The following is a 21,650-nucleotide window of genomic DNA, read 5'->3' as shown; positions in this document are numbered from 1 at the left end:
ATATAATATATCTATGCCCTTTCTTTCCCCATGAACCATAAAGAAATAACCCACCTAAATGACATGACAAAATAAAAAGAAATTCTAAACACAAACATGCGTAATGCTATTACAAAGTGTTGTGATTCCATACCAGTTTCAATGAACCATTTCCGTATATGAGCATATATACATATATTCAAAACGCTCGATATATTTCATAGACCTATTTTTGGAATACGTTTTATTAAAGAGACAAAAAATATATACATGCATGAAATATGGCAAAAAAACGTAATGATAGGGATGTATGGATATGCATACCATCATTTACATTTATTTTTATTGATGTATATAACATAGTGGTCGAATGCAAGAGCATATTTATATACTAATTTTTTCTGATTTATATTTTATTAGAGATAGCTGCATATTGTACATAATGCATGTTTTTTTCAACATAAGCATAAAATTTTTTTTCCTAATATTCAACTTATGTATACATGTATAGTTATAAATAAAGGAATAATAATAAATTTTAAAATATATTAAATATTTTATTTAAAAAAATATATGTAACTTTGCATATTATGCAGTATGCATATAATTTGTAAACGAATATGTATTCCCTAAGTAAAAAGGGAATTAGCCAAACTGTAGTAGTAATAAAATATATTTACTATTATACTTCTTTAAAAAATGACATAGAACAAAATTTTATTACAATTTTTATGGATGAAAATGCATAAAACTTAAAAATATAAATACAATTTTTTTAAAATTACATTTCCTTTTTGTATCTCTCTAATAATTTTATGGAAAATAAGAAACGTGTAATTACTTCCTTAAAATAGTACAAGCTATGATGAACCACAAAATCTTTCACCATTTTCCTATCCAAAAATATGCATATGAATGGTCATATTTTTTTTATTTTATCCATATAGTTAGCTAGCTTGGACATATTGACGAAAAGAATATGAGCATTAATTTCACAAGGACATTCAACAATTGATGTTTATGCTTATGCTTATGTAGTAAAATTGCATTACACACACTATTTAAGTTTAAATAAAATTCAGGGGTTTTTGAAAATGTTCCATATTGTATATATAGATTAAAATTGGAAATTATATTGAGCCTCGAAATACCATGCTGTTCATATAATTTTATGCCCACTTTTTTTTTATCATATAGCAACTATACGTTGTTTTATTATATTAGCAAGTTTTATCTTTTTTTATTTTTTTCATCCTTTTATGGAATTTTCCACAAAAAGATAAAAGGGACAATATTTTTGATATTATCCAATAAATGGAAATAATAAAAATATTGGTGTGTATGTACACGTATAATATGTATATAAACAATGTATATGCATATTCTCCTTTTTTTTTCTAATATATGCACATAGCTTGTATTATTTAAAATTTTCCATATTTATAAACTATTAAAAAAATATCTTGTATCTTTTTTAAAACGAACAATACCTTATGCACATCTGTGTCCATATAAATATATACATATTATGAAAAAAAAAAAATAAAATAATTCGAATGCTATATGCTTAATTATGCATCTATTGTATATTTCTTAATTGTGTACTACAAAGATCTTATTAATAAGTGGTTTTATTCGCAGAAAATTTATTTCTTGTTATTTTCTTATAAAGATAAATTATATATACATAAATATGTGTGAATGTGTTAAAAATATATTTTCCTTTCAAATAAGAACGTCTCAAAAGATTGGTAACACATGTGCAACTTGCACATAAGATTTTCATATTTTGTAATTTTGTTTTTTTTTCCATTTCATTTTAACGCATGCACACGAAAGCAAAGGTGCTTTTTTAAAGTATCAGAGTTTTATAATATTTTTTTTTTGTGAGCTTCAATATTATGACAAGTGGAACATTATATTGTGTATGTAAACATATGTGTATTACGTTTAAACAAAAAAAAATTACCTTTTGTATGTAAGAAATTTATATCATATCTTCTTATTTTATCATTTTTATATAAAAAGAAGAATGTGTAAGTAATTAAGGTAATTATCCTAATTTCTTTACTTTTTGTGTATGCATTTTTTTTTTCTAGGTTTTGCGTGTAACAAATGTGTATTATTACATAAATTCTTTTCGTTCTTTATTTTATGTTTTTTTCTTAACAAGTTTGATAATACATTATAATGATATAAATTTTATGGGTAGAATATATATGAAAAAAAAGAAAGGCATGTATGTAATTAAGACAGTAAGATATTAAGAAATTTATGTATATAAAAATTTAATTTATATGTATATTGTTTATCTGTTCGATTAAATTTTTTTTTATATTTTTTTTAGTGTAAATTTTTAGAATAAAAATCTTGCTTGACAATGACAGATGCTATGCAATTATAAATTACACATTGACTAGTGAGCATATCTATGAGCATATAGTTATATTGTCCCATTTACACAATATTATATTTGTTATTCTTGCGTGTGTATATATTTATTACATATTAAAATTATTGTAAAATAGTTAAAAAAATAAATAAAACTCAAAATAGCACAATAAATATATATAATAAAAATACACACAAAATCGTATGTTCCTTCTTTACACATAACATATATTTATTGGATGCATGCATATGCATATGTACCTTTATTTTATATTATTTATATTTTTTTCCAAGATAAATGTGTGATTACATGAAATATATGAAATAAATTTTATGAGGATAATATATATTTTTATTTGTTTCAATGTGGATTATTTTCTAATTGCCTACAATAACTCTCTTATCAAATATATCTATATTTACAATTTTCCACATTTGAGATATAAGCTTGATAAATTGCCACATAAAAAAATGTTTATTTATATAGCTAAAATCTTATATATATATATTTTTTTTTTCTGAACTGTTCATATAAAAAGCCAAGTTTATAAAAAAAAATATTTATATTTTATGTACAGTCATACACCATTTTGTACATAGATATATATTTTTCTATACAAGCATATGCATATTTATATTTCTCAATTTAAAAATAATCATATATAAATATATTTACACAACGTATGCACAAGTATTTATATGTATATAGCAGGATATTCTTATACACATAATTTATTTTTATATGTAGTGATAATAAAACGATATTAGTGTGAAATAATGTATTATATTTCATATTTATGTATAAATGAAAATAAAAAATACATTCACAAATCAATGATTAAATTTGATGTTTATTATTTTGTAAACACGAAACATACATTTGTAATAAATTTTATCAACTCATATGTTTATATTGTACTTATTTCGCAGACAAGTGAAAAATAGTATAATATTCTTTGCATTCAATTTACAAAATTATTTCATTTTTTTTTTTTTTTCATGAGCTACATTAAGTTTCGTGGATCGCTATACGAATATAACAAAATCTAGACATCAAATTTAGTGTATACATTAATATATGCATGCATACATATTGGTTGATTTACAAAAGTAGTATATATGATTATACATATTTATAACAATGTTTTTATTATATATTGTTCAATAGTAGCATTTTTTTTTGTGATATATAAATTTAAAAAAATACATAATTAGAGTTATTCTGGAATGATAGATCAACCAGTTGAAAAATTATAAAATGGAGAAGATTATATAAAATAATATAATTTTTTTTTGTAATATACTAATTTGTATGTTTGAATAATACTTACTATATATATGATATATAGTATCTTGATAATTTTTTATTTAATAAGAACTGTTCATACAGTTTTAATAAATTTCTATCTGTATGTTATTACATAAGAATAGTATAATTTATATTTTTTAGTGCCTACTTATTTTTTTTGGGATAACCCTTCTATTTCTCAAATGTGCATATTTTATTATTAAGAATATATGTACATTAATTAATATTTCCTTTGTATTTTAGTTTTCACTTATTTGTATTTATGCATTTATGTGAGAATGTGTTTATGCATACATATAAAAATGGGATATATAATTAAGAATTTCCTGTTTTAAAATTTTTTATAAAAGATAAAGACAAAAAAAAAGTTTTTTTTACCACACTACATATATTTGTAAATGTATATTTATATTTTGTTTTTTAGATCAATACATTTTTATTGCCCTTACAAAAATAACAATGAATAAGTAGCAGTAAACAAAAAGACAATTTAAATATGTATGTTTGCATAATTATAAGCAAAAAACATATTTTTTTTAAATTAATTTTATTTCTATATATTTGAATAAATTGATTACTCTATTGTGGTAATACAATTTATACATTCTTTTAGTTCTTTATTTTTATTATTTATTTTATTGCTTCATAAATTAAAAAATAACATGAAGCCTGAAGACGAAAACTTTGATAATATCGGCGAAGAAGCCTATATGCATACAGTTAGCCAAATCAGCGTATTGCCAAATAAATGCATTATAAACAGTTCAAATGATGGGGGTATAAAAATTGGGGTTAACCAAAAGGATTATGATATATATATTAGTCAGTTAAAAAATAAAAACCCGAAAGAGCTATTTCAAGCACCTATGGATACATATGCCCATGGCATAGTTAGTGGTGAAGGTGATAGTGATGATATTCCTACTACTAATAGTAGTAGTAGCAAAAACGATAATAACAATAATAAGAATAATAAAGATGATCGAGACAAGAGAGACGAGGTAAACAAAATGGATCCCCCCTTAAGAGAAATAAAAAAAAATGTTGATAGTAAAACAATTGATTTAGAATGTTATAATAATGTTTGTAGCAGTGATGTAGAATATAATGATCTATGTAATAAAACAACAAATAATATAAAAAATAATATAAAATTAAATGTCGATTTTTTAATAAAATGTAATGATAGTAATGATACAACAATTTCTGCTTCTACATCTTGTACAAATACAAAACTTTTACGGCAATCTAGCGATTTAAACAATTTAAATGCAGAAAATTATATTTTTAGTAATACAGATGATAATAAATTTGGTAGTAATCCTAGTAAAATAAAAGAAATTTGTAATGAAAATTATATATATGATAAAGAAGAAAATATACTTTCCGACAGTGTTAATAATGGCAATATAGATAATGCATCTAAGGGTAGTACTACTGTACTTTTTTCTAACCATTCGAAATTAAATTACAATTATGAACATACAGAAAACACAAAGTGCATTATATATAACAATAATATAGATAACCATAAAAATTGTAAAATTGATAAAGAATACAATAATATTAGTAAGAACAATTTTTCAAATAATTTAAAAAAATCTAAAAATAATATTAACACAGTAATAAATAATGGCATTATTAATTATGACCTAAATGAACAAAATAAAAATACAAATAATTTAAATAAATTTGAAATAAATGAAAATACATATGATTTATTAAATAATACAGAATTGGCAAATAAATTAAATAAATTTTGTAGTAAAATACAGAAAAAAAAAATATCAAGAAATTACAATTTTGTAGATCCCCCAACTGACAACATCATAAATATAGAACATGATTTAAATAAAGAAAAAACAGAAGTAGAACCCAAAAACGGAATAGAATCAATGCTTATGCATATTAAAAATATTAATAACTTATCTTCAAACGATTTAATACAACCTAAAGATCAACATTTAGAACAAACGAATACCAATTGCTTAAATAGCAATAATGACCTTTCCGACCATGATGAAAAAAAAAATAAAAAAAGAAAAAGAATTAACGATAATATAACATTAAATAATATTAATATTAAAAAACAAATTAATTCTATAAATCCTTATAAAAATTATATTTACAATAATGAAACTGTTGAAGATCCAAATCACCAACAAATGATAGCCCAAAAATTTTTTAATCACAATGAAATGGGAAAAATTAATTCTGACCATGCAGTTAACGAACAAATTGGCTTATTAAGTAGTGACCAAATTAATATAAAAAATATTGTAAAAATTGAGAGTGACGTTTCAGAAAATTATAATGAAAATGCAGTGATCAACAATGGGCTTTCCCAAATTGTTCGATCCCCTTTATATCAAACAAGTCGAAAAAATGAAAATATTGAAGATGATGGTGATATATATGAAAAAGAATCTGAGCGTGACAATAATTATGTTGATGATTGTAAAGGACTTATTGTTGAAGTTAAAAATGAAATCAGTGCATCAGACGATGCCAGAACAAATGATGTAAATGGGAGCGAACCTGCACCATCGATTGATAATGATATACCAACATACCCTCCCCCCAGCATACCTAATGAAGTTTATTCAAAAAGACCACAACGAAATGCAGCAAGAAAATGCATAAACTTATGGTCTGAAGAATTAAAAAAAAAATCGGACAAAATGTATGGGCTACAAGATAAGGGTAAAAATAGTGGAGTAGATTCAAAAAGGGAAGAAAAATTATTAAAGAAAAAAGAAAAAGAAAAAGAAAAAAAGGAAGGAACATATCTTAATAAAATAGATTGGGAAAATAATGAAGAAGGAATTGATGATGAAAAAGATGATAAACAAAAAAAAAAAAATAAAAAAAATAAAAAATTGAATAAAAATGAAAATATAACAGAAATCGAACAAGAGAATGAAGAAATACCTATATTATTTAATCGAAATATGGATGAAAGAGAAATGTTTAAATATTTAGATATATTAAGACATCTACCTAGTAAAAAAGGAGGGGCACAATATAAATTACATAAAGCTATATTAACTGAAGAGATGGTTAAGAGAGCTAAAAAATTTCCATTAGTTCAAGGAGTTTATTTTGATAGATATCAACAAAGATGGAGTGTCAATTGGAATGAAGATGGTAAAAGAGTTGCAAAATATTTCCCAATTAAATTATTTGGATTTGATTATGCTCGTAGATTAGCTATTTATTGTAAAAATTATCAAAAAATACCTGAAGAAGCTTTAATATTTGAACAAGCTTATCGAGCCAAACATCAAAATAATAAATCCAAGTCTGAAAATCGAGAGAATTCAAAAACGGGAGAAATTGAAAATAATGGTGAAACCAGTAAAAAGAATAATAAAAGAAATTTAAAAAAACGAAATATTTTAATTAAACAAAATTCAGAAGATGAAACATTAAATAGTTCGAATGTTACAAAAAAAAGAAATCTTACACATCACAATGATAAAAATAGTGATACTCCTTTTATACAAAATAATGGAAAAATATGGGAAAATTTAGAAAATATTCAAGATATATCTAAGAAAATTATGAATAATGAAAATGGATATAGTAGTGATAATAATAGTGAAGCTAGGAAGTATAATCCATTTTTTGATCAAAATAATAATTTACTTTCTGATTCCATAAATGGATCTATTCGAAGTAATTCCCATTCTGAAGAATTACTTGCTGGAAATATTTTAAAAAATTTACAAAGACATGATAATATTGACATCTTTAAAATTAACAAAATGTATAGTGCAAATGTGAATACCATTAAGAAGAATGATTTACAAAATTCTATAAATGGTGAAACACAATTATTAAATTTGATAAAGAATAAACAATTAAATAGTGGCGAACCAAACATTGATCTTGACAATAATAAACAAATGAGTTTGTTCGAATGGGGTAATGATGCAAATTATCAAGCTAATGTCTTGGGTGACTTAGATAAAATAGAGATAGAAAAAATTCAAAAAAAAAAAAAAAAAAATATTTCAAATAAAGTTCAAAATGAATTATACGATTTAGAAAATATAAACTTATTAAATGGGGTAGCCAAAGAAAATAGTAGTGCCATTCAAAAGGTAAATCAATTAGCATCTAAAAATAATTTGACTACCAAATTAAATACTATGAATCATGATATAGAAGATGAAAGAAGTGAAGAAAAATCAAATAAAATAAAAAAAGGTGTAAAAAAAAACGGATTAAATAAAAAAAATATAACATGCACCTCTACAGGGACATCATCATTAAAATCGTCTGCTTCTTGTATATCTTCTGCTTCATCATGTTACAAAAATTTGGAACAATTGTCATCAAATAATGTTTATCCTGACTTTAAAGAAAATCATATTGCACATAATAATAATGATAATTTAGCTGACGAAAAAGAATCACAAGTTTCGAATAAATGGATAGGAAAATATGAAGGATCCAATATATCAGGAAATTCTAAAACTGATGCCATTCGAAAGGAAAGTTTGTCATCCTCTACTGGGGTTAATGAAAATCGATTTATAAAATCAGAGGATGGTCGAATTGTGAATCCAATTGGAAATCAAAATATAGAGAATGGCGAAACGTATCGTAACAAAATTGATGATATTAAAAATATAAATAAATATAAAGATATAATTAATAATTTAGGAGGATTTCAAAATATTGATAAAGCATTAAATATAAATGATAGTAATACTGTTCATAATTCAACTGAAAATATGAATAAAGAAAATGATGAGAATGGTGATGATATAAATTCAAGAATAGTTGGTGTGCATTATGACAGAAAGCAATATCGATGGAAAGCAACTTGGTATACATCAAATGGAAGAAGATGTGCAAAATATTATCCTATAAAACAATATGGATATTTAGAAGCAAAAAAAATGGCTATAGAATGTAGAAAAGCATATAACTTATATAAAAAATTAAAAAAAAATCCTGAGAATAATACAGATACTAATGATATTGAAGATATCGATTTTGAAACTACAATATTTCCTAAAGAATATTATATAAGCTTATTTGAAAATGATGAAAAAAAAGATGGTTATTATTTAGATAGTAAAAAAGGAAAAAAAATCAAAGCCAAAAAAGAAAGTGTTACTACACCAGCTTCTAGTAATTCCCTTCGAAACAACAATGCCAATCACAATAATATAGGTCATCCCTTTCCCAATTCAAACAATGATTATTATTATTATGGTGATAACAGTGCGAATAGTAACTGTAACGATATTAATTCAGCAAACACTGTAAATAGCAATTATTGTAATAATGTTTTAACCTTCCTTGATAATGCAAAACAAAAGAAACACTGTAATGATGCGCTTAAAAAAATTGCCAATAAGAAATCGGGAGAATATATAAATTTATCGGAGCATGTTGATAATGCTGGGAGTCTGCACAAGTCTAACACACTATTAACCGATTTTAATGAATATAATATAAACAAAAAGAAAATTGAAAATAATATCGACAAAATTAAATACTTTCCAATTGATTCTAAAACGAATGGAAATAATTTATTTAGAAATATTGCAGAAATAAATAATTACAATAAGCTGAGGAAATTAAATAATCACAATTGGGGGTATACATATGATAAAGGATCAGACAGTATATGTCATAGTACATTCAAAAATGGAATCGATGAAGAAGAAAAAGAAGAAAATAAAGAAGGAGGTATAAATGAAAATAATTTGAATAGCTCTACAAAATATCCATCACCTTCTTTATTATCTTTATATTATTTATCAGAAAATATTTTAAAGTTTCAAAAAGGAACAATTAAATATATTTTACAAGACTTACGAGATAATTGCTTATCAAATCTAGCATATGATTTACAAAATATAACATTTCAAGAATATTATATGGCTATTCATTATTTAAATAGATATGTAAATGATTCAACATGCTATGATGATATTTTTTTTCTTTTAAAAGTCTTAGCACAAAATTTAGAGATTAAAAAAATACCAAGTTTATATAATGAAGAAAAACAAAAAGAGCTATTAAACTCATTAACAGTTATAACAAAAAAATTGAAAAATAATTATTCTTACTATGCACACAATACCTTTAGAAATACAAACGAGCTCGACAAGTTTTCATCTTTAATATTTCAATGATTTTAATCTGGTTAGTCACTTTTCGTATCCATTCTTGCATGGACAAAAGCAATAAGAGAAAAAAAATAATTTCACAACTATTGGGCGTTAAGATAGGAGCATAGCACTACCCCTGAAAATTTACCAGACCACGCACGAGCATACAACCATCAATTATATACTAATGCAATTAAACAATAATGCAACTATTTGGTAGTAACTATACAAACTTATGCATAACATTCCCTTCCGTTAATCCACGATGATGATTTTTTTCTTCAATATTTTTTTTAATAATACATTTATAGTTATATATATACATGTGCATATGATATATTTATTTATGTATGTTCATATATTACTAAGAAAAATATTAATCAGTAATGTAAAAATTAACATAATAGCTATTTTTTTTTTTTTTTTTTTGCACACAAATAGCTATTATTGTAGTATTAGCTGTATGTAGACATATGTTCATATTCTTTTATTATTATTATTATATATGTATATGCATATTGTTAATATAAAAAAGGTGATATATGCATTGTTATATGACCATGTTCATTTTTTTCTATTTGTTTTTTTTTTTTTTGTACATAAGCATTTATTTATTTATATTTGTCTACTCATGTAAGGGTACCACATTTGACAAGTGAAAGTAATTCTCAGATTTGAGGGCTTTATCTTTTACACTTTATATTTACGCTTTTCATTTTTATGTTTCCATTTTTACAAATAAATTTTTATATTTGCAGTTTTTTTTAATATATATATTTATATATTACATATTTATTTATTTCATGTTTTTTCTTTTATATTTGATGAAAATGTTTTTAATAGTTTAACTAGTTTGAAAATGTTTTAGGACTAATTTCTATGTAGTTACAATAATAAAAAATTATAATAGTAATATCGGCATTCAATGACAATTGGTGACAGTGAATACAAACAAAATGACAATGGCACGACAAATAAAGGTTTAGAAATAAATTTTCTAGTAATAAAAAATGAAAGTATGAAAATGAAAAAAATTTATACATAAATAGGAATGAAATTATTTCTATGTTTATTTTTATGAATTAATTGAATAATTATTATAGGGAGTGACAAATTCGGAAAATTTGATATACATAAATAATATTATATATATATAGTAATAAAATTAATAAGCATAAAATATATGTGTTTATTTTTATGGGCTTGTAAAGATACACGTATATATGTATTGCCTATATATCTTTAATGGGATATGTGGGGTTTCCTATGATTGTTGCTTTAGAACATATGGGTACCTGTATAAACTTTGTACACACATATGTTTATTAAAATACAAAGCTTTTTTTTTCGTTAAAATCATACTAATTAATTAAAATATTAAAAAATTGTAGCAAAAATGAAGTAGTATAGGAAAGGCATATAATTCGGTTAACAATATGTGTGCAATGACCTTCAAAATGGAATAAATGTATGCCCACCCTTGACTAGTAAATATGTGGATATATACACCACATTGTTAATAATGAAATAAGCTGAAGCGGCTTTATCAAGTATATATGTTCAGTATTAGCTTGATATTTTCTTCATTTATTAAAGTACTGTAAAAGCTGAACCAAATTTAATTATAGTAACTTGCATTTGCCATTCGAATAGCTTCCTCTTCCGCTATGTTTCGATGTTGAGCTATATCGGTAAACTTTTCATTTTTATATGTATGAAGTTGATAAAATAAAAGATATGCATTTTTTGTATTAATTTGAGATTCGTCAATTGTTGTAACATATGTATCATTAAAATTATACCATTGTCCATTTAATTTAGCATAAGCAAAATAATGTCCTCCACCTAACCCCCCAGTATGACAATTAACTCCTATTAATTCATATAAAGGTAAATAAGATGGATCAAAACTTTTCATATGCTTTAATCCATCTTCTAATATATATGGGGCCATATCAAGATATTCATTTTCTTTATGGGGATAATAAACATATGAATCTATTTTCGTTCTTAACCATCTATTTGAATTATTGAATCTTTTTAGATGTAAGATTAATACAATAGGCATACGAAATAAATCTAATTTTTTATATGCCTGTACATGTAATTTACAATTACTACAATACCATGTGTTATCTTCATCTAAATGTTCTTCTTCCGAAAATAATTTTAAACATGTATCGACACTATATTTTTCTTCTAAGTCCATTAATGTTAATGTTTTAATATCAACTGATAATTCTTCCTTTATTGAATTACTATCTAGATGTATAATAAAAAGTTTATTTTCTTCTGTAATTTGAATATAATCGGATATATATGTTTCATCATATTTTAAAGCAAATCCTAAATTATCTTTTGCATCCCAATTCTCTTTTAAATTGTATGAAGGTATATATAACTGTATTTTATCTAAATAACTTTCACAATAATCATTTGTATTTTTATTTTCATAAAAATTGGAATTCTCTTCAATATTTGTACTATTACTATTAATAGAATAATTTAATCCGATATCTGGACTATTATCTTTTTTACTACTATCAAAATTAGATATATTTTTATTTTTATGATATAATTTATTATTATTATCATTTTCATTATAATATCCTATTTCAGTATCTCCATTTTTTAATCGTTTCTCTCCATACCCATTTCCATAAGACGGACTATTAACACTGTTACTTCTACTTCGGTTCTGATTCATTTTGTTGCTATCGCTTTTTGAATTTTTTTTATATGCACTTTTTACTTTATCATACAACTCCTTTGCTGTCATATTACATGTAGTATTTACTAAAAGAGGTAAGTCATTATTTTTCATTTTACATAGCAATTGTTCATCTTTACATAGAGGTACGATTAGTAAGTATAAAGGCTTATTACTCAAGCTAGTGTTGTTGCTACTATTTGTAAATTTTTCTTTTTCTAAATCAGCTACTTTTGGATCTTCCATACTATTTCCTTCATCAATATTACTACTATTATTGGGAATTCCATTTTTTGTATCTTCAGTTGTAGTATCATTTGAATTTTCTAAATCATCTAATTTTCCTATTTCATTATCTAAATGTGATTTTTCTCCTTTTCTTAAAGGATTTGAAGATGAAGTTAGACTGCCTTTTCTTTTTTTGCCTAACTTATTACTATGTGATTTATTTTGATTATATTTTTTATCAATACTACTTGGTGATTCATTTTTTACATACATATCTTCATCTTTTAAATTGTTATTTCTTACTTTTCCAACAGAACCTGTTGAAGAAATTAAACTATCAGGGGTTCTTATTTTTCCACTTTCATCATAATTATTTCCATTTTTATTATTATCAATTAGATGTGGCCAATTTTGAGGAACCATAAAAACAAAAATATGACTAATACCTTTTCCTGTTCTTGCATGTGGTTCAGCGATAAGATCATTATTATTTAAAATTTGAAAAAAATTATTACATGCTAAATTTTTAAATCTTGTATATAAAAAGAATAAATTACCAACTTCCACATCATCTATTGTGTTTATATTACACATATGACAAATATCATCATATATATTATTTATATCTTCTTCATTTAATGTGTTTTTTATTTTTGATTTATTTTTTAAAGCTCTCATATAATTACTACCATCTATATTATTTTTATTATTCATACCATTTCCAGGACTTCCTTCATTACTTGTTTCATAATTATCATTTGTTTCATCCATAAATTTGGTGTGAAAATTAAAAGCATTCGCATTTTCATGTGAATATTTATTATTTTTTATAATATTTTTTGTATGTAAAAGTATAGAATTCCTTTTATTTTTTAAACTTTTTATAATATTTATAAAATACTGTTTTAATTTTAACACTTCTTGAGAGCCACTAAAAATAGAAGAAAATCGCAAAGAGATTTGAACTTCTCTACTTAACATAACATGAAACCATATTCTATGATTTTTTTTAGGTGGTAATGGAATTGATAAATACATAAATGGATCGAATGTTATACTAAGTTTATTACATTGTGGGCATTGTAATCTTGATCTATATTGTCCTTGAAATAAATCGACAATTATTGAATTGTTAATTTCTTTATGTCTTTTCCATGAAGCTTCTGCAACTTCTATATCTGGTCTATCAAGTCCGCCTTGTAATTTTTCTTCATAATATGGTTTTTTTTGTATTAAATTTAAATCTTCATGAAGCCCATCTAATAAAAATGCTAAAAGCTCTTGTGAATCATGTTGTTGATATCCATAAAATTCATCTCTCTTTTCACTTATTGCCTGTTTTAAAGCTTTAGGAGCATATGGCTTCCCTTTTTTATTTATTTTCCACATTTCTAATAATGTTTCATAATATGCTTTAGCTAGTCGCCCATGTTGCCCAACTGGGTTACAATAATTTATATGATCCCAAAATGTTCCACTTAAAAAATAATTTGTAAATTTTAAAATTTTTGATAAACATTGTAAAGATGAATTTAAAAAACATGTGTTACCTAAATTTATTAACCCTCTATCACCACCATTTTCAAATATATAATTAATAGATTTGGGGTTATTTGGTGTATCATTATCTACACTTCCTGACAAATTATTGCTTGTCATATTATATTCACTATATTCATTATCATATGTTAAACATTTTACATCAACCCTTTCATTAGTTATTAATAAACAGCTCATTTCATCTATGTCGTATTCATATACTTTTTTATCCAAAGGGTAATCATTGCTATTACTTATGTATAAGCAGTTCCAGTTTTTTTCTTTGTTTTCCCCGAGATCTTCCGCATAAAATAAATGCTTTTTGAAATTTTGGGGATCAAAATCGTTGATTATCTATAAAGAAAAAGGAAAAATATATATCGTGATATATAGATATATATAACAAGTGTTAACACGTGAAGAATCAGAAAACCACAACATGCTACTCACCTCCTTGAGAACATTTTCTATGGTATCGCTACGTAAAATAACGATTTTCATTTGGGGGGGGTTTGAGTGCTCATTTGTATTTTTTGAATAAACAACAACTTTAAGCGGTTGGATATCCACTTTAAAAATTATTTTATCTTTTCTTTTTGTTTTATGTTGATAAACTGATCTTGGTATTTTTACGTCAAACTGGAAATGTTTTTCCAATATTTCAATAGCTTTTTCAGGATATAAAACAAAACTTATGCCATTGCCATTTTCATATTCTTTTAAAAGCCGAGTCCTTATATTGACATCGCTATCACAATCTTCTATAAATATTTTATTATTTATCAAACTATCATAGGATGTATTTTTCCCAGATTCATAGTTTCGTAAATTGTCTATGAAATCTTTGTTTATTATATACCTATGGAAGGAAAAAAAATGTGCAAAAAAAAATAGGAAATAGCTAAATTAATAAAAAAAAAAAAAAAAAAAAAAAAAATATAATGGCTAGTTGCACACACATTCTACTAACATATTTAAAAGCAAGCATACCATATTTCATTTTCATTTTTTGGCTCAAAGGGTAAAGTATCAAATATTTTAAAAAGATTAGAAATTTGTATGTTATCCAGTAGGACATTTTTGTTTGAACTTATATTCGATAGAGAGCTCATTTTTTTTTGTAAATTATTTATATGCAAAAAAAAACTCTCCAAATAATATATTCTATGAGTATCTTGGTGTCATATTCGAAAAACTTTTCTTTTTTCTGATTAAAATATGAAATTATACGTCGTTATTTCATATATATGTATATTATTAATTCTAGTTATATCATTTATACACTGTCATGTAGTTCATATTTACACAATCATATAACTATAAAAAAGTAATTTTAAAGCATTAAATATTCCATCATACAATTATGGTAACAAGTCAATATATTCTATTCAATGAATATTCACAAATGGAAATATATGGTGTTTAAATATTTCCATAACATATGATTTTGTTAAAAATTGTAATATCTTTAATATTAAAAAGTATAAAATAAAAATAAAATAATAAAATACAAAGTAGGGAAAATCAAAAAAAAAAAAAATTAAAATAAAATATTAAGTAATAAACACAAAAATAGATAACCTATTATTAAGTATTATATGTATAATTTATTATTTTATTTTATTATTATTTTATTTATTCCAATATTGTGATTATACGTATTGGCGAATTTTTTTGCAATTCCTTTTATTAGCTTATTTATTTTGTCGCTATATATTTGTTCAATTATTTTTAAATTTTATTTATTATTTTTTTTAAGCTAAAACGAATATCTTTTTTATTTTCCTAATGTGTATCCCATATACTATTTATTAATTTTTATAATTAATATTATGTGTAATGTATAGAGAGGCACCACATTTGTATCGTATATTTTATTCTATTTTACTATTACATTATTTCTCCTATATTACCTTTCATTTTAGCATATAACCTATCTATAGAAAATATTTAAATAATATATATATTTTTTTTTTAAACATAGAAAAAAAAACATATTATATGCATATATGTATGACCATGTTACACCATGAACATATTAAACATGTCATATATTTAAGAACCAATATTCATCTTTTTTATGGTTTCATAGTTCATATTATTCTTTGAAATGTTCAAAAAATAAGACGTTTTCCATTTTTTCGACGCTATACTATACAAAAGTACACAAAAAACGGAAAAATACGAAAAAATACAAAATAAAAAAAATATCGCTTTTCGCCTGCACGTTCATACATTTCGGTCTCTCGATTGGAGCATAAGCTGTATATATAATATTTATTTTTTTTGTTTAATCCGATATTTTTTTCAACTATAAAAATTGTAAAATTTACTATTGTATGTATATAAATAGATATTGAAAATGTATATCAATTGGGGGACCTATAACTCAATGAATTAACAATAATTTTGTGAATATATTTGTTATCCATATATTTACATCATTCTATCATTTTAAATAGGCCGTATATAAGCGATTAAATTATTTGTTCAGAAGTTTTTCAGCTTATTATATGTGGACATTGTTTTTTTTTTTTTTTTTTTTTTTTTTTTCATATAGCTATATTGATAAAATGCTTACAGAATAGTTGGAAAAAAAAAATATTAAGTTGTCATAAAAAAATATTTCATTAATATGCCCACATATTTTGATTTCCGTCAAAATACACATTTTCTTTTATCAAATACAAAAATGTAATTTTTTAATGTTTATAATTGTTTATGTAGATATTTATTTGTTTTCTTTTTTTTTTATGATGAAGTAATGTCTTATAAGCTTAGGCTTTTTTTAGCTACATGGCCGCTAATATGGTTTATAATAATATTAATAAAAATAAAACGATGTTTTTGTATAAATTTGAAAAACAATAAATTGAATTATATTTCCCATAACAATTATGTTATAACAAAAACAAATGAATACAAAACCGGGAGACTGAGAAAAATCAAAAATCATTACTTCCCTCGAAATACAATACGAAATAATTATTTAAAATTTTTTAACAAGCTAAATGTACTGAATAATAAAAAAGTCATATCAAATATTTTCCCCCTTTATTACTTTAACCCTTCGAGTATAGGGCTATATCAAAATGTATGGGACAAAAATTATGAACAAGCATTAGAAGATAAAGGATATTTATGTAAATGGAATTACAAAAACAAAATAAAAATACAAGTAAAGTCAAAAAGTGATAATGAAGAAGATAAGAAGGGACAAAATGAAAAATCGGAGAAAAAAAAAACGAATAAAATAGTGGGAAAAAATAAGACTAGTGGAAATAAAAAAAAAATATCAGAATCGAATAATACCAATCAAGAGGAAGATAATACAAAAAGTGAAATAAATAATGAGCAAATCGAAAGTGATATAAAAAAAAATACTGGTGTAAAGAAAAAACGAGATAGCCCCAAAAAGGTAGATAAAACTAAACTAAGCTTAGAAGAAATAGACTACACAAAAGGAAAAAAATCAACGAGAAAAAAAAATAAAGAAAATTCGTCGTCTACTTTAGAAAAATCAAGTAATAAAATAAATGACGATGTGTATACAACCCCGACTAATAACAATAGTTCCTATAAACATAGTGAAAAAAAACAGACGAAATATGCCCCTAAAAATGGATTATCAAGCAATAATCAATATGTTGAACCAATAAAAGAATCGAATATTGGGAAATCTTTTGAAGGAATTGTATCTTCTGTTAATGAAGGAGCAGCATATATAAAAATTTCCGATTTAAACAGTTTTGGTGTATTATTTAAAAATAAATCAAACTTAGGTAATGATATAGAAGATATGAATAACTATTTTAAAGTAAATCAGAAAGTTACTGTTAAAATTTTGGGTGTAAATTTAAAAAAAAATATATATTATCTAGGGAATATAATAAAATATAATAAAGATATAATATTAGAAAAAGGGGATCGATCAAAAGGTTTGATAACAAAAATATGTGAATCCTATTGTTTTATCAAAATATTAAAAAATGGAAGTGTAGGATATTTACATCGATCGAAAATAAGATTTCTCAATAATTACATTTTAAACAATTTAGACGATACAAAAAAAAGTGAATCAGCTAACTTAAATAATAATGACTTAAGTTTTGAATCCCTTTTAGATGTAACAAGTTTAGAGATGCAAAGCAAGCTAACAAAATTGATACAGTTTCAAAACATATTTAAAATATGGGATATAATAGATATAGAAATATTATCTAAATCGGAACAAAATTTAAGTTCAAGTTATATTTTAACGATACCCAAAGAAACAAATACATTTAAACGGGTTCTAGAATATGCCCAATCGGGTTACAAACAAAGTCAAATGAATCCAACCACCTCAGGAAATAAACAAGAAAACTCAACACATATATCTCCAAAAGGAATCCTAAATGTAAAGAAAAAAATAAATGATAATCCTCAGCAAAATTTAGACGACTTTACTAACATTGATGGAAAAGAAATTATGAAAGATACAATTTTAAACACATCCAATGATTATATTAATATTCAAAAAAAAAAAAAAAATAATAAAACTATTTACAATTTAGAAGATGATAAGATATTAATGAAAAAAGAAAAAAACAAAATAAATGAAAACTTTGAAAATTCTGTAAAAAAAAAAAAAAAAAAAAAAGATAAAGAAAAAGAAAAATTAACAAAAACATATCAATTGCCTAATAATAATATTATTAACTTGTCTATGCTTTCAAAAATTATTAAAATATCACCATCTTCTTTAAAAAAATTCTTTATAATAAATGAAAAAAAAGAATTTAGTTTTAATTCTGAATTAACTTTAGATCAAATAAAAAAGGCTTGTGATTATTTTGAGATTCAGCATAGCTCAGTATTGCCAGCCATATCCCATGAAAAATCGAATGAAATTGACACCGCTTCAGTAAATGAAATTGACACCACTTCAGTAAATGCAATTGAGAGTGTAGAAAATAAAAGTAGCCCGAGTTTGATATCAACCTCGAATAGTGTTAGTTTGAAAATGGAACCTGGTGAAGATATCAAAAATAAACTGATGGATGAAAAGGAAAAGAAACGAAATATAGTTGTTACATTTATAGGTCATATTAATCATGGAAAAACATCTTTATTTGATTATATATGCAAAACAAATGAACGAAATAAAGAACACGGATTAATAACACAAAATATAAGAGCTTTTAAAGCAAATATAAATGAGAATTCAGTTTGTACATTTATAGATACTCCTGGTCATGAAGCTTTTATTCCAATAAGACAAAGAGGTATTCAAATTTCAGATTTAAGTATATTAGTTATATCAGGGGAAGAAGGAATTCAAGCACAAACTATAGAATGTATAAAATTAATAAAAGAATTAAATATAAAAATTATAATTGCTATAACAAAAACTGATATACCAAATATAGATGTAAATAGAATAATAAATGATTTATTATATTATGATATATCAACTGAAATAAATGGTGGTGAAATTCAAGTAGTTGAATGTTCTATATATAAAGAAGATTCTATTAATAAATTATTAGATGCAATATATTTAGAATCCGAATTTATTGATTTATCTATAAAAGATAATGAAAAAGCAGAAGGTGTAGTATTAGATTCATATGTTGGTAAAAATGGTATTGTATCAATTAATTTGTTGCAAAAAGGGGTACTCAAATTAAATGATAATTTTTATACTGGATCGTCTTATGGAAAAATAAAAGTTTTAAAAAATTATATGAATAAAAATATAAAATGTGCATACCCTTCTGATCCCGTTATAATTATAGGGTACAATAAAAATTCTCTTCCAATTGCTGGAGATAAATTCCATGTAGTTGAATCCGAAACAATTGCAAAAGAAATTTCTGAACACAATAAGGACACCATCCTAAGTTCCCAAATTAACGACTTTAATTACTCAATGCCAACACTCGATAAGTATGAAAATTTTATCATCAATCCTGAGGAAACAAGCGGAAATGACATCAGCGATCAAAACAATGCAGAGACTCAGCAATCTAGCGATAAAAATAGTGACACACATGAAAACGATGCTGAACCGAATGACGATGAAAACAAGTTAAAGGATGTATATATAAATTATTTTATCAAATGTGATAAACAAGGTACTATAGATATTTTAAAAAATTCGATTTTAAAACTATCTAAAGAAGATACTATATATAGAATTAGAAATAAAATTATATATGCAAATATTGGAGATATATCATCAAGCGATATAAATTATGCACTTAGCTTTGATGCCATTATCATAGGATTTAATGTTAAAATAGCTAAAAATGTAAAAAGCTCGAAAAATAATGGAAATTCTCAATTTATTTTTTCAAATGTTTTATATGAATTAATAGAAAATGTTGAAAATGAAATGACCAAACGATTAAGTAAAAAACCAACTGGAAAATATATAGGAAAAGCAAAAATTTTGAAAATTTTTAATATATCTAAATTGGGAAAAATATCAGGTTGCAGTGTTATTAATGGTACTATTAAAAATAATAGTAACGTAAGAATATTGAGAGATGGTCATGTTATATATGTTGGGAAAATTATATCTTTAAAAGTTGTGAAAGAAGAAAGAGCTCAAGTAAATCAAAATGAAGAATGTGGAATGGCCTTTGAAAATTTTACTGATTTTAATTCAGGTGATATTATTGAAGCATATGAAGAAGAATAACCCCTTCACTACCCCTTACAAGGTTTGACATTTTGTACATCCATGTTTACTTCTTTCAACCTGCACACAATGTCAATACCTATTTTATGTTATAATTAAACATTGTTTGGAGAAAAGTATCACAATTCTATGATGCATATATGCGTTTGTTTACGCATAGCTGATTCAGCGGGGTTTCGATAATTGGGTAGTGTGTGAATTTTACTTATTATTATTTTTTTAATTTTTAAAAACCACCATTTACTTTTGCACAATCTTATTTATGTGCATACTGATTTTTTAATTGGCTTAATATCTAGCTTGACATGAATTTTTTTTTATTTTTTTATCATATTTTTTATTTGTTAATTTTTGTTTAATTGATATTTATATGTTCGTTGGCTTTGTTAATACTATTTATTTATCCATCATTATTTACCTATTTTATTTACACCAAATAATTCATACAAAATGCATATCTTTTTATTTGCTACAATTTTTTTGTGAAAAACACCAACTTCTTTCAAACCCAATAAGGTGTATTCCTTATATCAAGGGTTACAATTAAATAAAAAAATATTCAAAAAAAAAAAAAGACAATAAAATGTAAAAGAAATAGTACAGCCAGATTATTTATTTTTTCAAATAAATTTTATGGCATATATCGATACAAAATTTGTGATTAAAAAAAGG

At 23.8% G+C, this 21,650-nt stretch overlaps 3 protein-coding genes across 3 annotated transcripts; 2 read left to right on the top strand and 1 right to left on the bottom strand.

The window, feature by feature from the left end:
• Positions 1 to 4,341: 4,341 nt before the first annotated feature.
• PCHAS_1232200 (AP2 domain transcription factor AP2-O2, putative) lies at positions 4,342 to 9,837 on the top strand (the record flags this gene model as incomplete). Its single annotated transcript, XM_739923.2, has 1 exon — positions 4,342 to 9,837. The coding sequence occupies one exon, from the start codon at positions 4,342 to 4,344 to the stop codon at positions 9,835 to 9,837; it is 5,496 nt and encodes a 1,831-aa protein (XP_745016.2).
• Positions 9,838 to 11,431: 1,594 nt separating this feature from the next.
• Positions 11,432 to 15,402, bottom strand: PCHAS_1232100 (ubiquitin carboxyl-terminal hydrolase 2, putative; the record flags this gene model as incomplete). Its single annotated transcript, XM_740896.2, has 3 exons — positions 11,432 to 14,644; positions 14,741 to 15,149; positions 15,281 to 15,402. The coding sequence occupies 3 exons, from the start codon at positions 15,400 to 15,402 to the stop codon at positions 11,432 to 11,434; spliced, it is 3,744 nt and encodes a 1,247-aa protein (XP_745989.2).
• Positions 15,403 to 17,054: 1,652 nt separating this feature from the next.
• On the top strand, positions 17,055 to 20,978 carry PCHAS_1232000 (sporozoite surface antigen MB2, putative; the record flags this gene model as incomplete). Its single annotated transcript, XM_016798956.1, has 1 exon — positions 17,055 to 20,978. The coding sequence occupies one exon, from the start codon at positions 17,055 to 17,057 to the stop codon at positions 20,976 to 20,978; it is 3,924 nt and encodes a 1,307-aa protein (XP_016654310.1).
• Between the last annotated feature and the right edge of the window lie 672 nt (positions 20,979 to 21,650).

Source organism: Plasmodium chabaudi (assembly GCF_900002335.3).
Source record: "Plasmodium chabaudi chabaudi strain AS genome assembly, chromosome: 12".
Taxonomy (NCBI): domain Eukaryota; phylum Apicomplexa; class Aconoidasida; order Haemosporida; family Plasmodiidae; genus Plasmodium; species Plasmodium chabaudi.
The sequence above is the reverse complement of the archived record's forward strand: the minus strand, read 5'-3'. Positions and strand labels throughout refer to the sequence as shown.